The sequence below is a fragment of the Lepidochelys kempii genome, chromosome 3, assembly GCF_965140265.1.
Source record: "Lepidochelys kempii isolate rLepKem1 chromosome 3, rLepKem1.hap2, whole genome shotgun sequence".
In the NCBI taxonomy this organism is placed as follows: domain Eukaryota; kingdom Metazoa; phylum Chordata; order Testudines; family Cheloniidae; genus Lepidochelys; species Lepidochelys kempii.
Window position 1 is genome coordinate 133,108,169 of NC_133258.1, and position 27,183 is coordinate 133,135,351.

At 40.9% G+C, this 27,183-nt stretch overlaps 1 protein-coding gene and 1 long non-coding RNA gene across 2 annotated transcripts in view; one reads left to right on the plus strand and one right to left on the minus strand.

Moving 5' to 3' along the window:
- The window catches only part of KCNK1 (potassium two pore domain channel subfamily K member 1), a 55,059-nt gene extending 46,111 nt beyond the window's left edge, over positions 1–8,948 (plus strand). The window contains exons 2-3 of the mRNA XM_073338117.1: positions 2,157–2,552; positions 7,222–8,948. Coding sequence (XP_073194218.1) covers positions 2,157–2,552; positions 7,222–7,481 — 656 coding nt within the window. The 3' untranslated portion in view covers positions 7,482–8,948. The remainder of the gene's footprint in view (positions 1–2,156; positions 2,553–7,221) is intronic.
- LOC140909254 (uncharacterized) overlaps positions 300–27,183 on the minus strand; it is a 125,407-nt gene continuing 98,523 nt past the window's right edge. The window contains exon 3 of the long non-coding RNA XR_012158153.1: positions 300–2,530. This is a non-coding gene — a long non-coding RNA (uncharacterized lncRNA). The remainder of the gene's footprint in view (positions 2,531–27,183) is intronic.

The window sequence follows — 27,183 nt, forward strand, 5'->3', positions numbered from 1 at the left end:
GTCTGATTTGTAAGATGGATAAGATTGGAAGTATGGGATTCAAGTGACTCTTCGTGAACTAGCAGATTTTTAGCTGTAAATGACTAGGACTTGTCTGAACTTTTGTAGCCTTTTATTTTATGTAAAGTGAATTTTTGTAATGTGGTATTACACCACCCTGCGTTTGGCTCTGGTGGCTACAGTTTCAAGCTCTACAGCGTGAAAGTCACCTCTGCTACTTGTTTCAGATTTAGAGGATCTAGGAACATATAAAGACCAAAAATAGTGACCACACATACGGTTAGAAGTACAAGGTCTAGTCTGTTTTACAAGTTTATTAAAGTTACAGTTGAGGTTATGATTACCCATGCATATAGAAATCCTACAAAAAACCATGCTACAAATATAGTCATAATCACATCCTTAATGATATTCTTGAGGTCTGATGGATGCCTTGCTAATTGATCATCAGTAGAGGGATGGTTCCTGACGGAGTTTTCCCATAGGGAACTCATTTTACCCAATCAGGGAGCCCCCTCTTTTAAAATGTGATTCTGACTATACCTTATACTCTGCACATGTGCATGAAAGTCAACCCTCTTTTCCCATATTTGTATTGTGTCCCCCAAGAATATTGGGATACCCCATTTTTCATAGCTTGTGTGTAGATCTTCTTGTTCTCATTAGCATTTATGCACATAGTGCACCCTGCAGATAGAACATGTGTTAGAAAAAGGTGACTACCAGGTATCTTGTCATCAAAAATTAATCTTACAGTTAATTTTTTGCAATACTACCCACTGGTATATCTTTTTTCGTAATTTTGTGGCAAAGGGTCATTCTTTGGTCACTCACTTATGTCAAGCATTTCTTAAGCATATAGCCTAGTATGGCTACACTCATACAGGCCTCAGCTTGTAGGCCTGGTGTTTCAGCCCTGCTTAGATACCTAATGCATACTTATCATGTCTAAATACTGATTCATCTTATACTTCTATAATACTACAGTTTAACTCTATTTAGCATACAGTGGCTGTATAATACAGTATATTAGTTAATCATAACTTCACACAATAAATGAATGATAAAATGAACCAATTGGCTACAACTTGCTTGGAGTTATATTATTACATGTCTTTCTATTGGTGTGATTAACCTCCGTAGATTGCAGGAGACTTCCCCTACCCCACTACAATAACAGTAAAATATTAATTTTGTCAGCTGACAGAAGAAAACATTTATGGTTTAGTGGATTTATTGTACTTGTGGTTTACTTTTAAAACCAAACAGTCTGGCATGCTGCACTTTCTAGCCTGGGACTAGCATAATTGTATACATTGTCATCAGCAGCTCGTACAGCACTGTATAAATTCCTACATTCTAAATTAGACAGATTACTATTGTCACTTACAATACACCAGTGACCTGGTGAAGGTCCAGCCTTCAAGCTACTATTTTTATATGGAGGTTTATTTTGTTTTTAAATATTCTTAGGGGATTATCATTGAAACAACCTATGGAAAAAATGCAATGTGAAGTACTAATTACAATAATACTTCGCATTTTTAACACCTTCCTTCTGAAGATCTAAAAGTATTTTACAATCAGTTAAGCCCAAAAACACCCTTGTGTGGTAAGTATTATCCCCTTTTGACAGATCAGTAAATTGAAGCAAAGAAAGTTTAAGGCCCAGATCCTCAAAGGTATTTAGGCACTTCCATTAAAATTAATGGAAAAGTGCCTAAATACCTTTTCAGGATCTGTGTCCAGGTCACTTGCCGAAGGTCAAACAGTAAGTCGGTAGGAGAACCAGAAATAGAACCCAGATGTCTTGATCTCTGGTCTCATGCTCTGAATACTAGACAACGCACCCTTTCTCCAAAATATACATTGTTTTAATAACATGCAGTTTTGAAAAATGTTTTCCCTTATGCTTTGTACTTTATATGTAGCTGTTAACCCCCAATAGTCTGGCTGTACCAATAGTTTAAAATTATCCTTGATAGCAGTACATTTAAAGTTCAAAGCTTTGTGAAAGGTTCTTTGTATTTAACATAATACTACACAGTCACAGATGTAGCAACTGAGTTCCCCACTGGTGGTATGTGCCTGTTCCAATTTATTTTCCACATTTCATATACACCCTTCCTCTGTCTGTTTGTTTTTCCCTCCCCCAGGTTATGGTCACACTGTGCCTTTGTCGGATGGAGGAAAGGCCTTCTGTATTATATACTCCGTCATCGGAATCCCCTTTACGCTGCTTTTCCTGACAGCTGTGGTGCAGCGTATCATAGTCTATGTCACCAGACGGCCTGTACTATATTTCCACATTCGCTGGGGCTTCTCCAAGCAGATTGTTGCCATCATCCACGCAGTGATTCTTGGGTTTGTTACCGTCTCATGCTTTTTCTTTATCCCGGCAGCAGTATTTTCTGTTGTGGAAGATGACTGGAACTTTTTGGAATCTTTTTACTTTTGTTTCATTTCCCTGAGCACCATTGGTCTTGGCGACTATGTTCCAGGAGAAGGTTACAATCAAAAATTCAGAGAGCTGTATAAGATAGGAATTACGTGTAAGTACCAAACTAACCATTAAATAATAGTCATTTAGCCAATAGGATTTCTACGTATTAGGTGCCTCTTTCTCCCCCTCCATATTCTTTGGTTACCTTACTTATTCATCTAGGCCTTATGCCCCCTTATGAGTTGTTAACCATGATATATGGGTTCTTCCTCACTCTCCCAGCCCCCTTTAAAAGCACTAATCTGAATAGGGAGTTTGTTAAATGAAGATTTGTTTGACAAGGTATTAAAGTTTTTAGCTATCTGGGCTGGAGGTTTTTTTCCCTCTTCTGTGTGTGTTTCGTGGTTTTTTGTTTTTGTTTTTAATTTTTGTGTGTGTTTTAATATAAACTGAAATAATGTCTTGCCAGACAGAGATTAATACACCAACCTGCATCCCCAGTACAAAAACCCCAAGTGCAAATTTGGCATTAATGCTGTGGCAGTCAAATAAGTGATAAGGCGCAAGATAATTAGTTAGAACTAAAACTGGTTGAAATTTTCCGAACTTCAATTTAAAAAAACAAACACTTTCTTTGAAATTTCAAATGAAAACCAAAAAAGGGACAATGTTCACGAAAATTACATCCAGTTTTTTGACCAGCTCCATTTATAACATCCTTTAAAAAGCTGTGCAGACCTCTCAAAAGCTCCCATTAGTCCGAGTCAAAAATTTTCCAGCAGAACTGTTTTCCACCGGAAAATGCTTGATTCATCAAAATTGAAACATGGAACATGTTGATTTTGAAGAAATTTCGTTTTGGAGGGAAAAAATCAGCATTTAATTTTATGTTTTTATAATTTTTATTTTAGTTTTTAAAAGAAATTAAGAAAACAAAGTAAATACAAAAGTATAACAATCTACTGTTTTAAATGTTGACTTTGATTTTTATATTTGGGTCTTAATGCATGTCACTGCACATTTCTGAGCACATTGCTCTTGCACATGATGCTGAAGATTAGCATTTGGTTTTGGTGTTTGTCAATTTACATCACAGCTATACCACTAGGGAGCCTGTGCACTGATGGAATAAGAAAGCAAAAAGGCGTTAAGCTCAGTTAGGAAGTGGCTTGCTAAGAAAGAAGAGGCAAAAACAAATCTCCTTCTTCCAAATCTGAACTGCTGGTCTTATTATTTGTAATACTCTAGTGCTTGGGAGCCCTAGTTATGGACCAGGATCCCATTCTGTTAGGCGCTGTATAAATACAGAACAAAAAGATAGTGCCTGCCCCAAAGAGCTTAGTCGAAGTATAAAAGAAGAGACAACATAATGGATACAGACAGATGAGGGAGTACAAGGAAACATTGAAACACTATTGGGTAGCATGACAGGCAATTGTTTTGGTGTACCCACAGCCTAACTGTTGGTAAGCTGCTTCTGGGCATCATGGAAAAGGAGTTTTCAAGAGGGTTTTAATGGAGGATAATGAGGTAGCTTTGTAGACATTTTTGCACCTTTTGAAGCCTTAGCACCGGAGAACATGTGAAGGGGTGTGTTTAAAAACTTAACAAGTAGGCGATGGAGCTGCCATGGGCTAGATCGGAGGCAGGAGGCAGGATCTTGATAGCGAATGAAAGATGATAGGGTGGGGACAGGCCATGAAGGGCCGTGAAAGTTAAAACAAGTAACTTATGCTTGACGTGATAGAGAAGGGGGAGCCAGGGGAGGGAAAGTAAAGAGAGGGGTTACGTGGTCAAAGCGACGGCCTGGGAGAATGGTCTGTTGCAGTAGCATTCTGAAGGGATATGAACAGGGCAAGATTCTACAGTAGCAACACAAGGGTGCCCATCGTTTGCCTTCAAGCTTCATGCCAAGCAATCCTGAATCTATAATTAAAATGCAAACCACGTCAAACACCTACCAAGTCCTTCCATCACTTTGATGGACTGCTGTGTGCCTCCCGCACTAAGGGCATGATCCTGCAATCTTAATGCAGGTGAAATTCCTGTTCACTTAAATGGGTGGCTTGCCTATATAGGGACTGCAGAATCATGCTTTGAAAATGCATTTTCAGAAGCAGAGCCTTGAGCTAGCCAGCAGTACACTTTATTTTTAACCTTTGTGGCAGTATGCCACTTGTACCCCTGTGGCTAAAGATCCCCCCAACCTCCCCATCCTGACTGACCCATTGGTAGGAGCATTTAATTATTTAATTACTGTGCACTTCCACAGAGTAATATGTCCAAGTGCATATGAAGAGACTTAGGTTACAGCTACACTACAGCTTATGTCGATATAATTTGTCATTCAGGGATGTGAATAAGCCACCCCACTGAGCGACATGTTACACCAACCTAAGCACTGGTGAGGACAGCGCTATGTTGGCGGGAGAACTTCTCCCACTGATATAGCTGCCACCAGGGGGTGGATTAATTAAGTCGACAGGAAAACTCTCTCCTGTCAGCTTAGAGCAGCTACACTAGAGAGCTTACAGTGGCGTAGCTGCAAGCTTGCTAGTATAGCCATAGCCTTAGTAAATGACGGGCTGAGAGCCAAAATACAGTGTCCAAGTCTTTCCAAGAAATAAGGGGAAGACCTAGGGCTCCCAGTAACTCATGTGGAAATTCAAATGGGTTGGGAAGCTCTGAAAGAATTATCTAGCTCCTAGTGCAGATTCACAACAACCTTGCCATTTTTTGCCCTATGTAAATAGAAAGGTATCTTAATGCATAACTCACTTAGTGATTTCATGAACTAAAGCTTTAAAATGCTACATACATTTGAACTGTAGTGTTGGTTTAGATCAGCGGTTCTCAGCATGGGGATCATGGCTGGGGTGAAAGTAAAGCCGAAGACTTACTGATACAGGGGGCCGGACCTCAGGCAGAAGGGGCGGGGTTGGGGGTCAGTGTCCCGCAGCCAGCCCTTCCACGCTGCCTAGCCTGCTCTGCCTGGGGCTCCAGGGGCAATTTAAAGAGCCCGGGGCTCCGGCCACTGCCCTGCGTCCTTTTAAATTGCTGGCCCCGGGGCAGCTGCTCCTTTTGCCCGCCCGCATGTCATTGACCGGGGGGTGGGGGATGCAAAAGGGGCAACAACATTAAAGTGCTGCTGTGGCAGCATTTGCCACGGCAGTGCTTTAAAGTCAGCTGGGTATGAGCTGGTACTGGCAGCCACTTTTTACCAGCACACTGCACCAGCTTACTTTCACCCCGATTATGACTTCAATTGGTTTGTAGGGGAAGAAATGTGGGGACTGTGATATTTTATGCAGAATCTAGGCTTTCTTTATAAAAAAATGGGGAGATTATATATATATATATATATATATATATATATATATATATATATATATATATATATATATATATATATATATAAACTCCTTTATAAATGGTTTAGTCCCCATAAGTCTGTGCAATAATATGCTGTACAGGATAGTAATTTATTGCAGCCCTTTACATTTGGATAGTGTTCTTTGTAATCAAATATATATTGCATAGATTTGTAGGGACTGTTATTTATAATGAAGTCAATTCCTGCTGCCCTTACTAACACAAGACTCCCCACAGAAGCTGTACAATATTAATATGGGCACATGCAATAGTATTTCTGAATTACAAATCATGGTGGCCTCGTTAGAGTATTTAGAATAAGAAATCCTTGTTGGACTATTTTCCTGGGAGTCCTGTTCAGGAAATTGGGTGTGTCTGTGTTTGGAGAGGAAAATAAAGAACATGATGGATTATTAGCCCTAGGAGGCCTGATTTTTCAGAAGAGCTCCAATGCAAGTCTATGGTCCGCCACAGAACCTCAGAGCATGATGGTTTTGCCTTACAAAAACAAAATCTCAAACGTGTACAACATGCAACAAAAGTCAGTGGTAGTGTTTGTGTAAGTAACACCAGCAGGATTTTGCCTAATTAGTGTAATGTATGTAATATGTATGCAGTCTTCATGGTTTTACTATGTAGTTCTTGGGGAGGGGGGATAGAAACATTTGTCTGTCTTCAAAGTGACAGCAGTGATTGTACACATTTACGTGAAATATTGGACTTTTTCTTTTACTTTTTTGCATACATTTTTAGGCTTTTGCACTTGTTTTATGGTACAGGTTTTCTTCATACATTTTTAAATTATAAGTATATACATAAGGAAAAGACACTTTCATGTTATATTGTTTAACAGTTCTGTATTATTGAACAGATGTAATAGCCAAATGACTGTATTGAACTTCGTAAAACTACTATTTCTATTAACAATGTGCAATAGTAATAATGAAAAGAAGAATTGAAGAATGCACAGTTCATGAAATTATATATGGGATACATTATTACTGAAGTTATAACATTCTTATGCATTGCATGTCATTGCCTACTTTCCCATATGGAACACAATGAACTAAAACAATTAGCAAATTATTTCATATTATAGCATTTTCTGTGGTCGTCTTAAAAAAAATACAAAGGGCTACATGCTCATCTGGTGCAAATTAGTTTTCTTCTGTCCCCCAAAATTCTATGCCTAGGACAGAAAGGAGGGAAAAAATAATAGTCCAGGAATCATAGGTGGGAAAAACTCCAAGTTAGAGCTTTATCACATCAGCTTTCCCGGATAATGCTTCAGGCATTGTGTTTTTCTCTGAGCAAGCTCAAAAGCTTGTCGCGTTTTACCAACAGAAGTTGGCTCAGTAAGAGATATCACCTCACAAACCTTGTGTCTCTCTTTGTTTCTTGGGCAGGTTACCTGCTGCTGGGCCTCATTGCAATGTTGGTGGTTCTAGAAACTTTCTGTGAACTTCATGAGCTCAAAAAGTTTAGAAAACTGTTTTATGTGAAGAAGGACAAGGAAGAGGACCAAGTGCATATAGTGGAACATGACCAGCTTTCCTTCTCTTCGATTTCGGACCAAGCAGCTTCCATGAAGGAGGATGAAAAAGCAAATGAGCCTTTTGTGACTGTTCAACCTGCAACTTACTATGATGGCTGTATAAACAATTAATACGAGGGCATCCATACCAATATTATAGTGCACTTACATCATTACAGTAAGAAATAGAATGCCTCTTTATTTTTTGTGGGGAGGAAATTTTTAGAGAAGAAAGGAGACTGTGCTGCTTTAATCAGTATTCATCATTTCAGATGCTGAAAAGACTTCTGACACAAATGAATGTTGCTAAAATGGAGTTACACGGGGAGAGTGGGAGGATATGTAGCAGCTGGGAAGTAGTGCTTTATGCACATCCCTGTCCAGTTAGCAGCCCTATGGGCAGTGTGCAGTGAAAGTTGAAGTGGCCAGCCTCTCCACCAGGTTTCTGCAGTGGGATCCTGCCCCATTAAAGTCAGCAGTGATAGATATGCTCCAGTTCGACCACAAGCTGCCAGGCTAGATGCAGGAATCATTGAGTGAAATTCAACAGCCTGTGTTATGCAGGTAGTCACACTAAATGATCATAGTGGTCTCTTTGGGCCTTAAAATCTGCGCCATGAGAGTTTTACAACTGACTTTAATGGACATAGGATCTGGATCCTGTAGCACAAGTAGCCATATTAAGACTGCCTCCTACAAAAGAGCAGTACTAGGGAAAGCCCTCTCCCTTGCAGTATGTGCATGCCAGATGGGCCATAACTTGGCTGTTAGTGTTCAAAGATGAATATCTTACTGTAATAAAGCAGCAAAATTAAAGTGTCTGGACTTAGCTGATATGAGAAGAATACTTGAAATTAATTACCTAAAAGATACCATATGTGAGTTTAGTTATAGCTAGTGTTGAGCAGATTTTATACCTTTTCGGGGAAACTTTACTTTATGGTTTAAAGCCATTAAATCTATATGACTAAAACTTATATTTAAGAAAATAGAGCTAAAGATGTTTTGTTAGGTTGAAGCATACTGTATTTGCATGTTCCCAACAAAGTGGCTATTTTTGTACCCAGCCTAACTTAAAACAACTCTATTTATAATGAAAGTTTAACTAGTATTTGTGTACATATATACATAAATAAATATATTTATCTACTGTACATATATTGTAGCCCACTAGTTTATCTGATTTAGGAATGATATTTTAGGTAGATTTTTTTTCCCCTGCTAGATTTTGTCTTTATAAAAGGAATAACTCAAAATTGAAGCACTAAAAATGTTGACTTCAAGATTTAAGAGTAGTGTACAAGGAACATTTCTACTGTTTTTCAGTGAAGTTTTTGAAGTTGATTGATTGTCTTTAGTACTTGAAAACACACAATTTCTGTCAAGTTGAATGTATTACTAAGCTCTGAAGAACATGACATGCATAGAAACTAAGTGATGTGTGCACAAACTGCGAAGTACAGACACTTGATACTAAAGCACAGAATTAAATATAGAAGAAAGAAGCTGAACAGTCTGCTGTGGTGTATGTGAATATACAATATTTTAAACGTAAAGTTAAATAAAAAAAGTTTGTGGCTTCTGGCTGCCTGTACTTAATAGTGCTCAATGTTTTCTTTAAGAACTTATGTACTGTACATAGATGACATATATGAAAAAAAATGCTTGCATAAGGCTAGATTGTGCCACCCTAACCCTGGTGAACAACTTCAATGGGACCATTCATTTTGAATATACTTGCCAACATGAATAATGAATGTACAATCTAGTCCTCTACTGATTATTTCTATAGAATAACATTTAGTATTTGAAACAAAAATAAACACACTTTAGAATGATAACAGCAAATAAAACACAGTAATGACATTTATTTTAGCATTTCAAAATAACTGATCTGTTAATTAGGGTTAATGCGAAAATGGTCATATCCAATTATTATTTGTGTCTATAGAAATGTTCTAGTTCTTACAAGTGTCAAATAGTCATGTGAAACCAAAGGTAAATTAATGAATGAGGCTAACATGGTTAAGATAGGCTCTGGATTAGAAAAGGGAAAGATTCCTTTGCATCAAGGCCTCTTGTATAAATTGGAAATATGTTACTGAAGCTAATCAGAAGTCAGGCTGGCAGATACAAATTGAAATAGAGAGGAAGGGTCTGCAAACATAAATGAATGATCTGCCAGGAGTGTAGAAGTCCTAAGAAGAGGAGTCGGAAGAAGTAAACACTTTATTTTTTTATAGAGAAGAGAATAAGGTCCCATGGCTTCAGTCTTGCACCTACTGCACACCTCCCCCTGACTTCAGCTTGTACAGGCATATGTCCCATTTACACTTAGAAAAGCATTACTACTGTGCAGACGGGCCATATTCTTCATCTTTCCCTTGTTTGTCTTGCACTTGAAAATGGGAATTGTTTGTCTCTAGGAACAACATTGTCAGGCTATTCTGTAGCCACTTTTGTTGGGAGAAGTCTTGAGCAAAGTGATTAGTCTTAGAGTGAGCCCTAAATGTGCCAGGACTGTGGCTTTTTCTGATCTCTAGTGTAGGGGAGTTCCTCAGTCAAAATTCATTCTGCTGCAACCCTTCTGTCCCATTCCCCAAGAATTTCTCACTGGAGACTCAGTGGCAGCTTGTCTGCTGAGCACAGTTGTTGCAGAGAGAGACGCAAGTTCTGGGATAGCTAAGCTATAACCCACTGAAGGCATAAAGATTAGAACTGGGACCTTAACATCTAGCTAGCTAGACATTAATGTCCGAGCCATTGCTGTAGTATCTGATAGGGCTAGAGAGCCAGCGCACCCGTGTAATGTGCTCTTATCTATGTCCCACATACGAAGCAGGCTGATGTACATAGAATCACACAGAGATTCTATATACCCACCATACTTTCAAGTTAATCCTAGGTACAGTTCTTGCTGTAACCAGCCCCCATATGCCAAAGGCATAGATTACTGTGGCTAGGTGGGATACCCAAATGAGAGAGGTCCCCTGGCCACCTGGAGATGAGGAAAATGATTTAGTCACTGCTGTTACCTGGCTATTTGGGAGCAGTCTGGACACCACTTTTCACACGTTGCCTCTATATAAATCCATAGTATGCCCACATCTTGAATACTGTGTACAGATGTGGTCGCCCCATCTCAAAAAAGATATATTGGAATTGGAAAAGGTTCAGAAAAGGGCAAGAAAAATTATTATGGGTATGGAATGGCTTCCATATGAAGAGAGATTAATAAGATTGGGACTTTTCAGCTTGGAAAAAAGACCGCTAAGGGGAGATATGATTGAGGTCTATAAAATCATGACTGGTGTAAAGAAAGTAGATAAGGAACTGTTGTGAACTACTTCTCATAACAGAAGAACTAGGGGTCACCAAATGAAATTAATAGTCTCCAGGTTTAAAACAAATAAAAGGAAGTATTTCTTCACACAATACACAGTCAACCTGTGGAACTCCTTGACAGAAGATGTTGTGAAGGCCAAGACCAAAACAGCGTTCAAAAAAGAACATGATAAATTCATGGAGGATAGGTCCATCAATGGCCATTAGCCAGGAGGAGCAGGAATGGTGTCCGTAGCTTCTGTTTGCCAGAAGCTGGGAATGAGCGACGGGGAATGGATCACTTGATGATTACCTGTTCTGTTCATTCCCACTGGGCCACCTGGCACTGGCCACTGTCGGAAGACAGGATACTGGGTTAGATGGACCTTTGGTCTGACCCAGTAGGATCATTCTTATGTTCTTATGAACTGAAAGCTCACCACTCCATATGATTAACTTTAACAATACTCATATTTTGATAATGAAGGCTTTGTTGTACTTATAAAGCCAGCCATCAGAAATGTTAGGTGCCCAGTCCCTAAATGAACAACACACAAATGCTGGCCCCACTGAAGTCAACAGTAAAATTCCCACTGATTTCACTAGGGCAAAGATTTGACCCTTAGTTCCAGATTCTGTTCTGTGTTAAATCGGAAGTAACTCAAATAACGTTAATGATATTACTTGAAAGCTACAGTGTTGTAAAAAGAGTTTGGTTCTCACTCCATACAAAGTGAACTAGTCATGGTTATTATTGTAATATGCTTTTAACATAATATTCTACTAGATACACATTTTTATCTTCACAGTTTACTAGTTCCATCAAATTTGTTTCATTTGGAAATAGTGATTTCTAATTGCAGTAGGGTCACTTTGACTTGATATGAAAAATCACATGCTATTTAATGCAAATTCCACTTGCTGAAGTATGAGTGAGTGCTTTTTATCACTGGGGTCCTTTTTTTTACCAGGGAAGATTTCTTGATCCAATTATCTTGAAATAGCATTATGTTTCTGCTGATGGTTAGTTCCATTGTACAGTGTTATTTTACTCATCATGATCCAGATACACTGCACACATCATTTAACAGACAAAGAGAGACTACTGTGCACCATGGAGGTTTTGGTTAAATGACAGACTGGATAATGAAGAGGCAGAACATGGATGGGAACATGTGAAAAAGATGACAGTCATCCGACTGAGTGGCACAAGGTGAAGGCTTATTATGATGGAGAGCATAAATCAGAATGATAATGAATGTCATGATGACAACATGCTGACATTTTGCAAAGTGTAGCTCATGGTTTTAGCCTCAACTATTACATGGCTTTATTCCAGTGAGAGAGAAGAAACTTTGTAGCTAGAGGGAGGAGAAAAGATATTGCTAACCCTTACCTGAAATGAAATTCAATGGAACCCTTTGATGGTGAATTTTTTTTTTCAAAGAATAACTTCACTATAAAATGAGATTCACTATACCTGGAATTGCCATGTATATGTAGCAAGTCACTGAAAACATTTGGAACAGAGTCGCACAGGTTTTGTGCTCATTGGAGGAAAATGATATTGTTAAATGCAGTAAACAAAGAATTTTATATAAATGTCCCTCTATTAAGTTTAGGGGATAAATAATCAGGTTGCAAGAAGGGTAATTAAGCATCACAACTAATGGTTCTAATTTGGTCATACCTTTTAACCTATTGGTTTACTTAATCTGGAGTTGCTTACATTGTTAGATCCTTATCCCTGCAAATAATATAGTGATGCATTGAACAGTGTATCGGACACACTCGTTCTTTCTCAAGTGAAAGAGCCACTCTGCTGGGAGGAGGAAGGTTCACATAGCACAGTTGATCACTAAAGGCCCAGTTTTGTGTTCTGTTACACGGATGTAACACACTGATGGCAACAGAGCACAGACTTGGTCCTAATCTTCTCTTTCTTGGCGGTACTATAGGTAGGGAGGCTATGGGCCAGTTAATAGCACACAGGATTGGGAGTCTAGAGACCTGGTTTCTGTTTCCAACTCTGCCGCTGACTTTCTCTGTGACCTTAGCCAAGCTACATAACTTTTCTGCACTTCAATTTCCTCATTTGTAAAATGTGAATAAAGATACTTACTAGTGGATGAAAAGCACTGACCTATTTTTTTATTATTATTTTTTATTATTATTATTTTTTTAATTTGTATTATGTACAGTAAGTGGATGGACACACTCTCAAACTGGCAAGGTAGGTTTAAGAGGAGAACCAGAGCCCCTTATAAGGGGTGTGTGATGTGCTGTATACCCCTCATTGGCACTGAAACAGTTAAGAAGATCTGGGTAGCTCAGTTAGGGCACCTGGTAGCAACTACTGGGTATATCAGATTCAAATTAAGGATGAGATGTCAACTGAGAAGAGCAGGTGGTAAACCCAGGGGGAGTTGGCTAAATGGTATCTCTCTTGATTGCTGGGGAAAAGCCAGGAGAGATACAGAGAAGCCACCAGGATGAATCAAGTTCTAGCAGTAAGTCTTGATAAATGGGCAGGATCTGGACCTCCAGAGATGAAGCCTAGGGAGGTGTTCAGCTGAGGAACAGAGCACTGATGAAATGTAAGAGGAATGAAAGCTCAAGCCTAAGGAGGGCACAAGAGGTTAAAGTTTATATTTTTATTTGGAATTTGTTGGGGGGACTCCACTGGGAGCCTGGTAAGCACCTGCTATCAAAGAAGGTTGAACCCTTAGAGGCCATGGAGCCTGGGAAGAATATAGGTACATGGTGGCCCCAGGAAGGGCTTGAGGGAGAAGCCCGTAAGAGGAAGTGGTGGGGAGGAGAGCGTGAATACAGAGAGCTGGCCTGCTTAATACAGGGTCTCTGGCTTGGAACCCAGAGGCATGGAAGGGACTGGGTTCCCCCAGAGGCCACTGAGAAGGTAGTGTGAGGACTCTAGAGAACAGGGATGGAAGGCTTAATGAGTCTAGATTCAGATCAAAGACTTGGCATGAGGCTGTTAGACGTTTGTTGGTTGGACTCTGTAACCCTAGAAATGACCTGGCCAAAGGGCTGAGTCACAAGAAGAAGCAGACCACTGCTGGGCTGGAGTAGCTGTTGGCAGGAGATGGTAGATGAGGCGAGCTTGCTATGCCATACCCTGTCATGAAGGGACACACCAGGGCTAAGCCCCCTCTTCAACAGTGGGAAAGCCCCTGAGTTGGTTTTTAATCAGAGCATCATGGAACAATTTTACTTATCAATATGCCAAATACAGAAGCAGTCTGATAAATGCTCATCACATGTTCTGTAACAAGAACATTCTTACACAAATGGATGGGCAGAAATTGGCCCAACAATAGCTTAAGGACATAGCCTCTTCAGACGTAAATGTTCATAAGAACAGCCATACTGGGTCAGACCAAAGGTCCATCTAGCCCAGTATACTGTCTTCCGACAGTGGCCAATGCCCCAGAGGGAATGAACAGAATAGGCAATTATCAAGTGATCCATCCCCTGTTGCTCATCCCCAGCTTCTGGCAAACAGAAGCTACGGACACCATTCCTGCCCCTCCTGGCTAATAGCCATTGATGGACCTATCCTCCATGAATTTATCAATTTCTTTTTTGAACGCTGTTTTGGTCTTGGCCTTCACAACATCCTCTGTCAAGGAGTTCCACAGATTGACTGTGTGTTGTGTGAAGAAATACTTCCTTTTATTTGTTTTAAACCTGCTGCCTATTAATTTCATTTGGTGACCCCCTAGTTCTTGTGTTATGAGAAGTAGTAAACAACACTTCCTTATCTACTTTCTCTACACAAGTCATGATTTTATAGACCTCAATTTCCACAAGTTCAGGGTCTGTCCTGTAATTCAAATGAAATAACCTGTGGAGACTTGACCAGCAAGGAAGTTGCTCCTAGCTGCTTCCCCTTGGATCTGACCCAGTCTCTTTACACTGAAAGACTCCCACTGAAGTCAGTTGGAGTTTGCTTAAGTAAGGGGCACAGAATCAGGCCCTTAAACTAACAGATGCTGGAAACACACGGTATGGAATTTTTCAAAGTGCTTAGCCTTGGTCTATCTCTGCTGCCACTGACTTCAGTGGGAGCAGAATTAGGCCAACCATTAAATGTTTTTGAATATCCCACTCACAAACAACCTAAACAGGTTTAAATTAACTTTCACTATAGTCCTTAGGCCTACCAATTTACTTTTAAAAAATAAGTCCAAGGTCCAACATATAATTGTCGTATAATTCACCCAACTCTTCTGCATATAAGTCACCTAGACTCATATTTCTTACAGAATTTTGAATATAAAAACTAATAGATCACACAGGAGAATTCAATCTTTGTTTTTTCTACTTAAATGAATAATTGGTGTGTTACTTGCCATTAGTCACACAAAATAAATACACTCAGGTAACAATGTCATGTTATTAAACACCTGAAAAACTTTTGTTTCAGCTGTATGCTGCCAAATTTTAATTAATTTGATTGTGTAAACAGAAGGCAACAAAATGTAATATCAATTTAGATGGAAATTAATGACCCCTAAGTCAGAAGTCCATGGGTAGGTTTTCCTGGTTGCTGTAGGTGATATGTTAAATTCATTTTGTGATTCACTGTCATTGCTTGATGTATTCAGTCTGAACACAGAAGTGATAAATATTGTCCAGTAATAAAGTACAATATGACCTTTGGGCTTAGTTCCTAGAAATGTTGATTTGACTGCTTTAGCAGATTAATCCTATTTGCATGGAGTAACAAGAACTTGTTTGAAATTTATTATGCAAGCTAAAATTGCAATCCATGCCCCATTTAACTCAAACTCCTAGTGCATGCTCAGGCAAAAAAACTAGGACTCAGTTCCTTATCCTTTGAGCTAACTGAGAGCAGTGCCAGGCAAAACTCCATCTTGGGGATAATGCAGAGCCACAGTCCCTCTGGATGAGTTCAGGGAACAATTCCACCTCAGCAAGGAAGAATTTCTCCCTGTGGCATAGGGCAAGTGCAATTGCTGCTACCTCCATGCACTAAGTATAGCATATTCCCCCGGCTTGCTCTATGGACTGGTGCAGGAGGGGAGAAGTCCAGGACCTGGCCTCCTCTCTGATCTCTTTGTGGTATTATGTGCCCCAGGGGTGTGCAGAACCTGTGCTACCCAAGCACAGGGACTGTGAATGTGACAGGCCTTTTGTGGCAAAGGGAAGGGCTTTCACTCATATGCCCCCATGCATCCATGTAAAGGCCACATTCAGGCCCACTGTGAGCTCCATTAAAAACTCACCATTCACAGGTTGAGGCACCAGCATTAGCCATAGTATCTTCAGGTGCTTAAAATGTGAGATATTGGGGAAACTGCTGCGCTGGGCATCACAAAATGGGGAAGAGATGGCCAGCCCTCTGTGGAGATAGAGGTGGTTAGGGACTATTTAGAAAAGCTGGACGTGCACAAGTCCATGGGGCCGGACGAGTTGCATCTGAGAGTGCTGAAGGAATTGGCAGCTGTGATTGCAGAGCCGTTGGCCATTATCTTTGAAAACTCGTGGCAAACCGGGGAAGTCCCGGATGTCTGGAAAAAGGCTAATGTAGTGCCAATCTTTAAAAAAGGGAAGAAGGAGGATCCTGGGAACTACAGGCCAGTCAGCCTCACCTCAGTCCCTGGAAAAATCATGGAGCAGGTCCTCAAAGAATCAATCCTGATGCACTTGCATGAGAGGAAAGTGATCAGGAACAGCCAGCATGGATTCACCAAGGGAAGGTCATGCCTGACTAATCTAATCGCCTTTTATGATGAGATTACTGGTTCTGTGGATGAAGGGAAAGCAGTGGATGTATTGTTTCTTGACTTTAGCAAAGCTTTTGACACGGTCTCCCACAGAATTCTTGTCAGCAAGTTAAGGAAGTATGGGCTGGATGAATGCACTATAAGGTGGGTAGAAAGCTGGCTAGATTGTCGGGCTCAATGGGTAGTGATCAATGGCTCCATGTCTAGTTGGCAGCCGGTATCAAGTGGAGTGCCCCAAGGGTCGGTCCTGGGGCCGGTTTTGTTCAATATCTTCATAAATGATCTGGAGGATGGTGTGGATTGCACTCTCAGCAAATTTGAGGATGATACTAAACTGGGAGGAGTGGTAGATATGCTGGAGGGGAGGGATAGGATACAGAAGGACCTAGACAAATTGGAGGATTGGGCCAAAAGAAATCTGATGAGGTTCAATAAGGATAAGTGCAGAGTCCTGCACTTAGGATGGAAGAATCCAATGCACCGCTACAGACTAGGGACCGAATGGCTAGGCAGCAGTTCTGCGGAAAAGGACCTAGGGGTGACAGTGGACGAGAAGCTGGATATGAGTCAGCAGTGTGCCCTTGTTGCCAAGAAGGCCAATGGCATTTTGGGATGTATAAGTAGGGGCATAGCGAGCAGATCGAGTGACGTGATCGTTCCCCTCTATTCAACATTGGTGAGGCCTCATCTGGAGTACTGTGTCCAGTTTTGGGCCCCACACTACAAGAAGGATGTGGATAAATTGGAGAGAGTCCAGCGAAGGGCAACAAAAATGATTAGGTGTCTAGAACACATGACTTATGAGGAGAGGCTGAGGGAGCTGGGATTGTTTAGCCTGCAGAAGAGAAGAATGAGGGGGGATTTGATAGCTGCTTTCAACTACCTGAAAGGGGGTTCCAAAGAGGATGGCTCTAGACTGTTCTCAATGGTAGCAGATGACAGAACGAGGAGTAATGGTCTCAAGTTGCAGTGGGGGAGGTTTAGATTGGATATTAGGAAAAACTTTTTCACTAAGAGGGTGGTGAAACACTGGAATGAGTTACCTAGGGAGGTGGTAGAATCTCCTTCCTTAGAGGTTTTTAAGGTCAGGCTTGACAAAGCCCTGGCTGGGATGATTTAACTGGGAATTGGTCCTGCTTCGAGCAGGGGGTTGGACTAGATGACCTTCTGGGGTCCCTTCCAACCCTGATATTCTATGATTCTATGAAACCCCAATCTCGGAAGAGTGGAAAATAAGCTTTTAATGTCACCCAATGCACTAATTATTATTTGTCAGGCACTGAATGTGTTGAGCCTGTACAAGCCACAAATGCAGACAATCTTCCCTTGAAGAGCTTACAATCTAAGTAACAAAAATGGAGAAGATGGGATGCACTAGGAAGCCCACAAGTAAGAGTAAACTTGGAGCCAACATTACTTTATGTATGGCTTGGTTTGGCTCACTTTTTGTGGGCACTGGGGAATAACTGAGTCTTGAGGGATTTGAATGTGGGCGCATGGAGGCTTAACAAGTTGGGCTGGGGATGATACAACATGGGGAAAGATCTGGAGATGAGAATGGAGTAAATGGGATATTGAGGTTGGCAGCTGGGGAGCCAAGTAGGAGGTGGGTGACATGATGAGAGAAGGGATCAGAGAGACAGATCAGAGCTGAGTTATGTTTTATCTTACTGATGAGCAGCCCCATGTCAAGATAAACATTTTATTAGGAACAGGAACTATGTACACAAATGAGGTAACAAACTTCCTCCTACTCTGTGTAGTTACAGCCTGTGGCTGCCCTGTAATGGGCTTCTTTGTTTCTGCCGCAGCAGAAACTGTCCCCAGCAAATCAAAGACTGAAGAGAATATGGGAAGCATGTCATCCCTACACTTCCTGGAGAACTTAGCTTGATAGTAAATCTTTTCTTTTTTAGACTCCTTCTTAAAATTCCCTGACTGAACTAAAACTCTATTAAATTAAACTATCAAATTATTACAAATACAGTAATTGAGTTAACTCTCCAGGTTGCTTAAACAGAACTCCAACCTATCTCAATCAGTGCTCTAGGGCATTTTAGTAATCGTCCCAATCTTGCAATCCCTCTTTAGTCAAATCCTTGTCTGTACTGGATTGTTCAGTCTCAGGGTCAATAACAAGGTCAGTTTTCACCTTGTGTGTCTGCTCTCACTTCACTTGCCTTGGACCAGGTGTCAGGTATCTTGAGCACATGCTTACAATTCCTTTGTAAGATTGTGCCTTAATCTGTGATCACTAAGTATGAGCAGGGTGACTCTTCTTTGTTCACTGTAGCTTCGGCTGGCCAGTGCCCATCTTGCCAAATTCTCACTGGGTCTTTGTTTTTTAACTGTGGAAGAAGTCTTGCTTTTATTGTAACAGTTTGTCTGATGGTACCTGCCAAGTCTTTTCCTCGCTATCACAGATTCTTAGTCATCCTTTGTTTTTGTCCCATATCTGGTAATCAATTATTTATATGTCTGTTCAACAGGTGATTTTCCACATTGTGGGCTTCAGCACCACTCAGCTAAGGGATCTTACACAGCTCCCAAAACCTTCCCCCCTCACTACAACTGCTAGAGCATGGATAGGGATTGCCCGTGCTGAAGTCCACAGTGACCTGCAGCTCCTGGAGCAGCATGATGTATATTGGAGGGAAAAAATTAAAATGGGAATTATTGAATCAAATTGCAGGTTAACATTTAATTTAAGAAAACCCTCATTTTCTTTTAATGTTTTCTAATCTATTCCACACTGTTAGGGAAATTGCAGTTTGATACGGGAAGGGGGAGAGAAGGGGTTGGTGTGGCATTTAAATTATTTAGATCCTGCTGACCAAAGAATACATGGCCCCTGGCTATACATCTTAATTATCTCTCTCCTATTTATTATTGTAACTCTACTCTGTGAAGTGCTTTGAGATTCAGTTAGTGTGGAAGATGCTATGCAAAAACAAAGCTGTTTTGTAGGAGAAACTTGCTCCATTTACTTAACTACAGCAGAGGGAGGTTGTGAAACTTAAAGTTGGTAAAGCCCTGTGTGGGGGTGTTCGGATGCAGGGTGCTGTGGAACTGAGACATTTTCTCTCTCTCTGCCCTAACAGATCCCTCATCTTCAGAACAGAGAAGAAATTCATTCTAAACATTTACCGTCCACGGCAGCAGGTATCACAGGCCAGGGGAGGCTAAGCCTCCCCAAACAGCCAGGCATGACCCACCTACGCTCCACCCCAAGGCCCCTCCTGCTTCTCACTCTTCCTCTGTGGCCCCAGCTCAGGTTGGTCCTCTTCCCCAAAGTGGGCAGGGTCTGGAGCTAGGGCCAGCCGGTGGCCTGAGATATGGGGCAGCTGAGGCCAGTGCTGGGGCTGCCTGCCCAGTGCTCTGGTGGTGGGGCTACCTGCCTGGGGCTGGGGGCGCTCAGGCAGGTGGGTTGGAGGGTGGGGAAGTTGGCAGCTGGAGTGGGGGGGCTCGTGGCTCTGGCAAGGTGTGGGGGCAGGCGATCTGGCAGTTCACGTGCTGCCCATGTTACCATCAGTGATTTAAAACAGCCACATGCTTTATAATACCTGTGGCTGCACCTCGCTTCTTCTCAGTTGGTTAGGCTGGTGCTGGCTCTGTTCAGCCTCCTAGTGTGAGACTGTGTGTGCGGTAATGCCCCCCAAACATGTGAAAAGCTGTCAAAGCCAGGAGAGAATGTAGGCAGACCCGTTGAAAGGGCAATTTAGACAATGGCTTTTAATCAATATCAGAGCGATATATCTTTAGGCTGCAGTGATAATTCATCCTTTATCTTCACCACATGCTCAAGGACCACTGACTAAGCGAGTGGCTCAGGCTTGAACAGGAGGCCTATTCCACATTTGAGAGTAAATACACTTCCATGGTACAGTGCAGCTTGTAAGTGAAACGACTTCTATAATGGGCATTACAAGACGGGGGGCTGAAACAGTTTATTAACCTCAGGGTATAGTTCAGAAACATGACTTTAAAATAAATTCCTTCCATTTAATTAGAGTTGCTATAACACTCCATCTTCCACTTCAACTGCTCAGCATTCACCAACAAAAGGTATATCCGTCAATATAATGCTGTAACGTAGGCCTGTTACTGAGAGCCCTTAAACGTAATACACAGATATTTGGCAACTAAACTAAATAATTTACTGAGCTGTGTGTAGATACCAGGACATGGAGTTGGGGCCAATAATTGAGACACAAGTTTGTCTATGTGCTAAAATGTTACCCGGAATTAGAATTGGGCAGGGAATAGTTTCCCTATCCCTCAAGTCTTTTTGGCAGTTCAAAAATTTTTCCCAGTTTGAATCGAGATGAAAAGTCAATCTTAAAAATATTCATGAACTGGAAGGAAAAAAATCAGTTCAGATCAATCACAAAAGTTTGTTTCAATAGTTTTGAAACTTTTTGTTTTGATTTCAATGTTTTTTTCCCTCTTTTAACCTTTTCTTATTTGTCTATTTGGCTTAAGTTATAAAAAAGGCATTTTGATTCAGAAAATTAGAATTTTTCATTTAGAAATTATCAGAATGAAATATTTTGACAATTCCAAAACTTTTTTGCAATACTTTTTTTTTTTTTTCGGTCAAGAGATTTGTTGAATCCAAATCTGTTTCATGAACACTTTTGATTTTGATGAATCAGTATGTTTTGACTAAGAAATGTTTCTTCTAAAATTTCCTGACCAGTTCTATCCAGAATCCTCCTTTACAGCATCAAAAACTATTTCAATACTGGGCCTGAAGAAAATGCCCAGAAAGTGTCAAAGAATCATAAAAGTAAGAATTAGAGAAGACTTGCTAATACCTATTAAGTCATCTAGTCTACCTCCCTGTCAGTGCAAAAATATCACTATTGAAAATGTCCAGTGTTTTGTCCAGACTAGTTTTAAATGTCCGAAGTGTGGGGTGCCCCAGATTCCCTGAGGATTCTGCTCAGAAGCCTTCCCATGATTCTTCAGTTGGGCTGTGTGATCTAAGATAGAGCCAGAGCAAACACAGATGCCTGCAGTACTTCACTAAAACTTTTCTCCTACCACAAAATGTGGCAATTTATCATTCTGCCCTTTCTGGTCCTTGAACCAGTTTTCAGTCCATATTATACTGCTCATATCAAAGCCATTTGGAGAAGATTTTGTGATACTGCGTCCAAAATATGATTAAATTTCAAATGCTATCATATTGGCAGATAGAACTTAAGCTCTTTGAGGCCAGCCTGTGGATTTATTTGGTATTTAGACAGCACCTAACATATTGTGAGTGTTAGTGGAAACAAGCAGTCCATAATAATACATTATGCAACACAGGGAATTTCCATTCCCTTTTCATCCACTAATTTAGTATGTGAGTCAAAAGAAGGAGCCAAGTTGGTCTCGCTGGACTTAGTTTATAAACCCTTGCTGCTGTTTGCTCATGGTCCCATATCCTCTAGAAGTATAGTCAAATTCTTTTCTCTTGAAGTGTATGCCGTTATTTTATTAGAGATGAAAATATTGCTGTAGGTAGGGGACTTACCGACTTCTTGTTGACTCTAAAGGTAATAGAACTGAGAATGAAACCTAGATATCCTGACACCAAAACTAATACTTAACTACAGGAGTTTCTTCCTCCTGTTTTGGGTTGGTAGGCTGAGGAAATGCAAGGTGTCACTGCAGTATGGCTAGACACACCCATGCTAGCCTGGCTACAAATAGCAGTGTAGATGCAGCAGCACTGGCATCAGTGCGAACTGTACAAACACACCACACACTTGGGTACGTACTCATATTCCCAGCCCATGCTGAATTCCATGCAGCTGTGTCTACACTGCTATTGGTACCTGGTTCTGCTATGCTTACCTGTCCTGCAGTCACACCTCAAATTGCAGTGTATTCATACCCTGAAGGAAAGAGGAACAGTAGGTTAGGAAGGAACCATTACCTTCCCCCTTCAAATTCCTCTTTTGTTTCAATTTGATTCATACTCCAGACCACACACTTGATACTTGAGGCTTGATACTCATTCTCTTGGGCACTCAGCAATGGAAAATTAAATTTGGTCTATTTACATTCAGATGTTTCAACATAAAGCACAAGCCCTGGCATTTACAGTACTTCTGTGATAATTTCTTGTTTAATCTGTACAGAATAACCCATGTCAAGTGGATTACATACAAATATTTGTGACAGGTCATACGTTTCCAGATGAACATTTAGAATATAATGGAACAAACACAAACAAATAGAGAGTTAGGTTTCAAGTATGCTGTAGATACCCATTAAAGCTGCTTTATCTAGATACAATATTGCTCCTCAGAGAGAGGTTGCTGTCAAATTTGGGAAATGTGATGGTTTAGTTTAATTACATACACCATTTAATAGCTGGACGATAATGGCTCCAAAAGAGATTATGGGTAAATAGTACTTCTGAGGGAAAAACTGCCTGAGTAAGTATTTACTTGGTCGACTAAATGCTGTAGAAAAAAACACTTCACAACTTACTGGGTTAATGATACACACTTGAAAGATGCCTACTTACATGACAGCTATTTGATTATGTTAAAATGGACGTCACGTCTCTGTATTTACATGTAGTTTTCTTTTTCCTCATTTAATAACAATTCTCCTTTCTATTAAACGCCATAAAAAATCAGGCGTGGATTTAAATGGCACTAGTCTAAAGCCCCAGTCCTGCACATGCTTCATGTGAATCTTTTTCTGCAGGGGAGTAAACCCTTTGAGTTCATTGGGATTATTCACATGCATAATTTCCTCACACGTATAAATATTTGTAGGGTTGGGGCCAGTTCAATTCCCAGTGAATTCAAAGGAAAGATGCCCACTGACTTCAATGATGACTGAAACACAGATCGTGATTGCTTTGTCCTAGATTTTTTTTTAAGCTTTCTTTGGTGCTTAAGTAAATCTACTATTAATGCTACATATCGGAGTTTGCACCCCATAGTGAAACTTTGAGAAGAGTGCACCTATTCCTTTCTTTTACTCTTCCTTTTTAACCAGTTCCACCTTTATTGGTTTCTTTTAGGGTAGGTCTACACTTACAGTGGTGTGTAGAGTAGACACTGCACACCCACCTATCATGGGTATAAATAGCAGTTTAGATGGTGAGGCACCGCTTAGGTGAGTACAGACATGCCAGAATCCCAGTGTGTATACTCTACCTGGCTCTCTACTTGCCCAAGTGGTACCTTTCCCATCCACATTAATATTTTTCCTCATGCAGTGACAGACTCCGGCAGTGAGGAAAGGCTCTGGCATGGGAGGGGAGGGCAGCAGTGAGGAAAGGTGCCAGGAGATTCTCCGCTACCTCACTCCTGCCAGAGGCTTTCACTGCCACATGTAGCTACGTGCTACAGTGTGGACACAGCCTGCCTTTCGCTGCGGCGTGTAGCTACATGTACCATACACACTGCCGCAAGTGTAGACAAGGCCTAATCTATAGCTGATCTATTTAGTTGTCTAGTTATGATTACATAAGAGGAAAGTTTGGAGCCTATTGTTGATATTTTGTACTTGCATGGAACGCTTTCTAAATTAATTTAGCATCCGAGAACCCTTGTGTATTGATACATATCATTTGTCACATTTTACAGCGGGTGTGAAACTAGGAAAGCTTAATTTGCTCATTTCACCCAAAATCTGTAGGATTAGAACCTGAGGTCTTCTGGCACTGTTGTAAATTAAGAGTAACTCTACTGCTGCTGCTCCTAGCTGATTCTCTCCACTTCAGGCTAAGGTGCCACAGCGAAAGAAGCAGCCACGCTGGAATGGAGGTACTGGTGGAAATCTGCAGCCCATTCCATCCTTCTGTTGGGGGGTCTGAGTTATACTGACATGTTTATATATTATATATCATTTTACAGCAGAACTTGGTTTTAATATTTATTTAGGTGCATGGACCCAGTATTACTTTCCAAAAGCTATTTCCCATTTGTAATGATGTGTTTATACCACACTTATACAGTGGGGCATTCGGCTGGAAGAGTCAGAGTGGGAGTAATTTTTTTAATTCTGTCTTCAAAGGTAGATGATAAATTCATGCCTTTTTTGGCTGCCACTTAACTGTAGGTAAAGCATGTGCAAGGTAGGTGAGGTAATATTTTTTATTGGATCACCTGGAAAAGAGCTCTTCATAGCTCAAAAGCTTGTTTCTTCCACTCACAGAAGTTGGTCCAGTAAAATATATTACCTCATCTACCTTGTGTGTCTCATATCCTGATGTGATGTTGGTTGACCAGGTGCCAGCTCATGCCAAGGCTTCTAGGCCTCAACTGAACACTGACCAATACATAGTTAGAAACCAGTCTGGCTCACCTGTGTGTTAACATTGTTAAAACAGATGGTAAGGTTATAAGAATGTGTTTAGACTTTATGAAATGCTGGTGGGATGCTGCATGTATTAATCTCACTTATAACATCTGTACCCCATATTATAAAGTTACATTGAGTGTTTGCATTGTAAACCTCTGTAACTGTGTAACACACCAAACAAGAAAGTAGCAACAAGTAATATAAAATTCTGGCTTCCTACAGAAGGTATTGGGTCCTGCCCACCAGGAAGGCCCATTGAAACCAAATGAGCCATTCTGAAAAATCAAAGAACAAAGACTTTGTTAATTGTATTCCTTCTTCACTCCCATTCCCTCATGAAGAAGAGACCTGCTTGTGAACTAATCCCATCCGTTTGAAATCTAGGAGGAAGGAAATCAAAATACCTGACAAGAAAAAAAACCTGGGTCTTTATGCTGCTTGGATTTCTAGGGGCAAAGATTTCTAAGCATTAGCAAGGGATCCCCAGCTGCTTAGCCTGCATTAGCCCTAAAATACATATCAAACTTGTTTATTACAGAAGCTTGTACCACCTTTTGGAAACTTAGACTGTAACTCACTCATGTGTGTCCATTTACTTGCTTTAACCTTGTAAATAACTGTCATTTCTTTTTCTTAGTTAATAAATCTTTAGTTAATTTATTTTAGGATTGGCTACAAACATTGTCTTTGAAGTCAGACCTAAGGTGCAGTTGACCCAATGTAAGGAACCAGTCTTTTGGAACTGGGAGTAACCTGAATATTGTCATGATATTTTTTTTTAAATAGTGTAAGGGGCCATCTATCACAAAGACAGGCTTACCTGGGTGGACAGATAGGTCAGAGTACCCAAGGGAACTGTCTATAACTCATGTTAAGGCTGCCATAGTGCCTGAGGAGTTCACACTTGATACTTGGTTGGTGAAATCTATGTACAGAACTCACAACCAATTTGGGGGGTGTGCCCTACTTCTTAACAGTCTGCCATGAGGTTGGTGCTCATGCTCTGGAGCCACTCCAGACAGCTTGACAGTGGTGTAGTCATGGCAGGATTCACATGCCACAAGTCAATTGGGTTTATAGATCATAGCGCAGCACTGTTAAAAGTTTAAACTTCATATTGAAAGTTTTAAAGATTAGTCCCAATGGGTGAATCACAGTCATATGAGGGTCTTGACAGACAAGACCTTGAACAATTATGTAAGGAAAGGGGACTATCCCATAAAAGGAAAACTCCAGTTCAGGAGCGCGGAGCTTTGGATGCTTGGTCAAAACTTATGAGCAAAGACCCACCTGCCCTAGGCACTGCAGAGGAAAACACTGCAGTGAAACTGGCCCAACTGCAGTAACTGGCTGCTCAGGAAGAACACAAGCTCCAGAGACTGATGGCGGAACTGCGAATCAGGGAGACTAAGGCAGCCCAGGCCAGAGCCAAAACCAATGAGGAGGCTGAGGAAAGAGACCATCAAAAACTCAAGGCCAGTGAAGAAGCTGAGGAAAGAGCTCACCAAAGATTCATGAAACAACTACAAGCTGAGGACCGGGCACACGGGAGGCAGATGGAAGCTCACGCATTGCAGCTCAGAATACTGGAGTGGCAAAAGGATCTTCCTCAGTCAGTGAGTACATCCCCCTCCCCCACAACACAAAGGAGTGGGAGAGAGTCTGTCCAATTTATAAAGAAACTGACTGTATAGAAGAGTACCTGTCCACCTTTAAGAGACTATGTGGGATGCATTATATCCCAGAGGATAAGCAAATGCCCATCCTCCTAACTGGGGAAGCCAGACAAGTTTTGAATGATCTGGAGGAGGGTGATACTAAGCTAGACATATATAATATAAAGACATTTTAAAGAAAATTTATTGAAAAGATTTAAGATTACCACCGCTTAACACCTGGGACAACATGGCTATTACAACATTGCAGACAGGTTAAAAAATGTTGCAGTTGTGCGGACTGCCAGTAAATTTAACTGGTCTGACCCGATGTGGCAACTAAGCTGCTCTCTCCTGGCAAGGTGGGATTTTGGGTCTCTGTATATATCTGGTTTTGGCAGTTCACTTTTTTTATTGATTTGGACATAATGATTTTTGAAGGAGCGATTGCCCAAGTGGATTCTTATAAAAGGATCATCATCAATGGTAAGAGCTAGATTCTTAGGGCACAGCTGAGAAAGGGCATCACAACAGAGCAAGGTGTGGCTTCCTGATGATGGAGCTCATTCTATGCCATCTCCCTTGTACTTCAGAGCAGCCTCTTTGCTGGTCTAAAATACCAGCCAGTAACAAATTCTTAAGGAGCTACGTACTGGCCAGGGATTGTTGGAACTCTGCATGCTCTCATCTTGTCCCCTACCCAGCTGAAAGGGGTCAGACCACAGCTCAGGATCTGGCGCTAAAGCTAATTAGTCTTTGGAACAA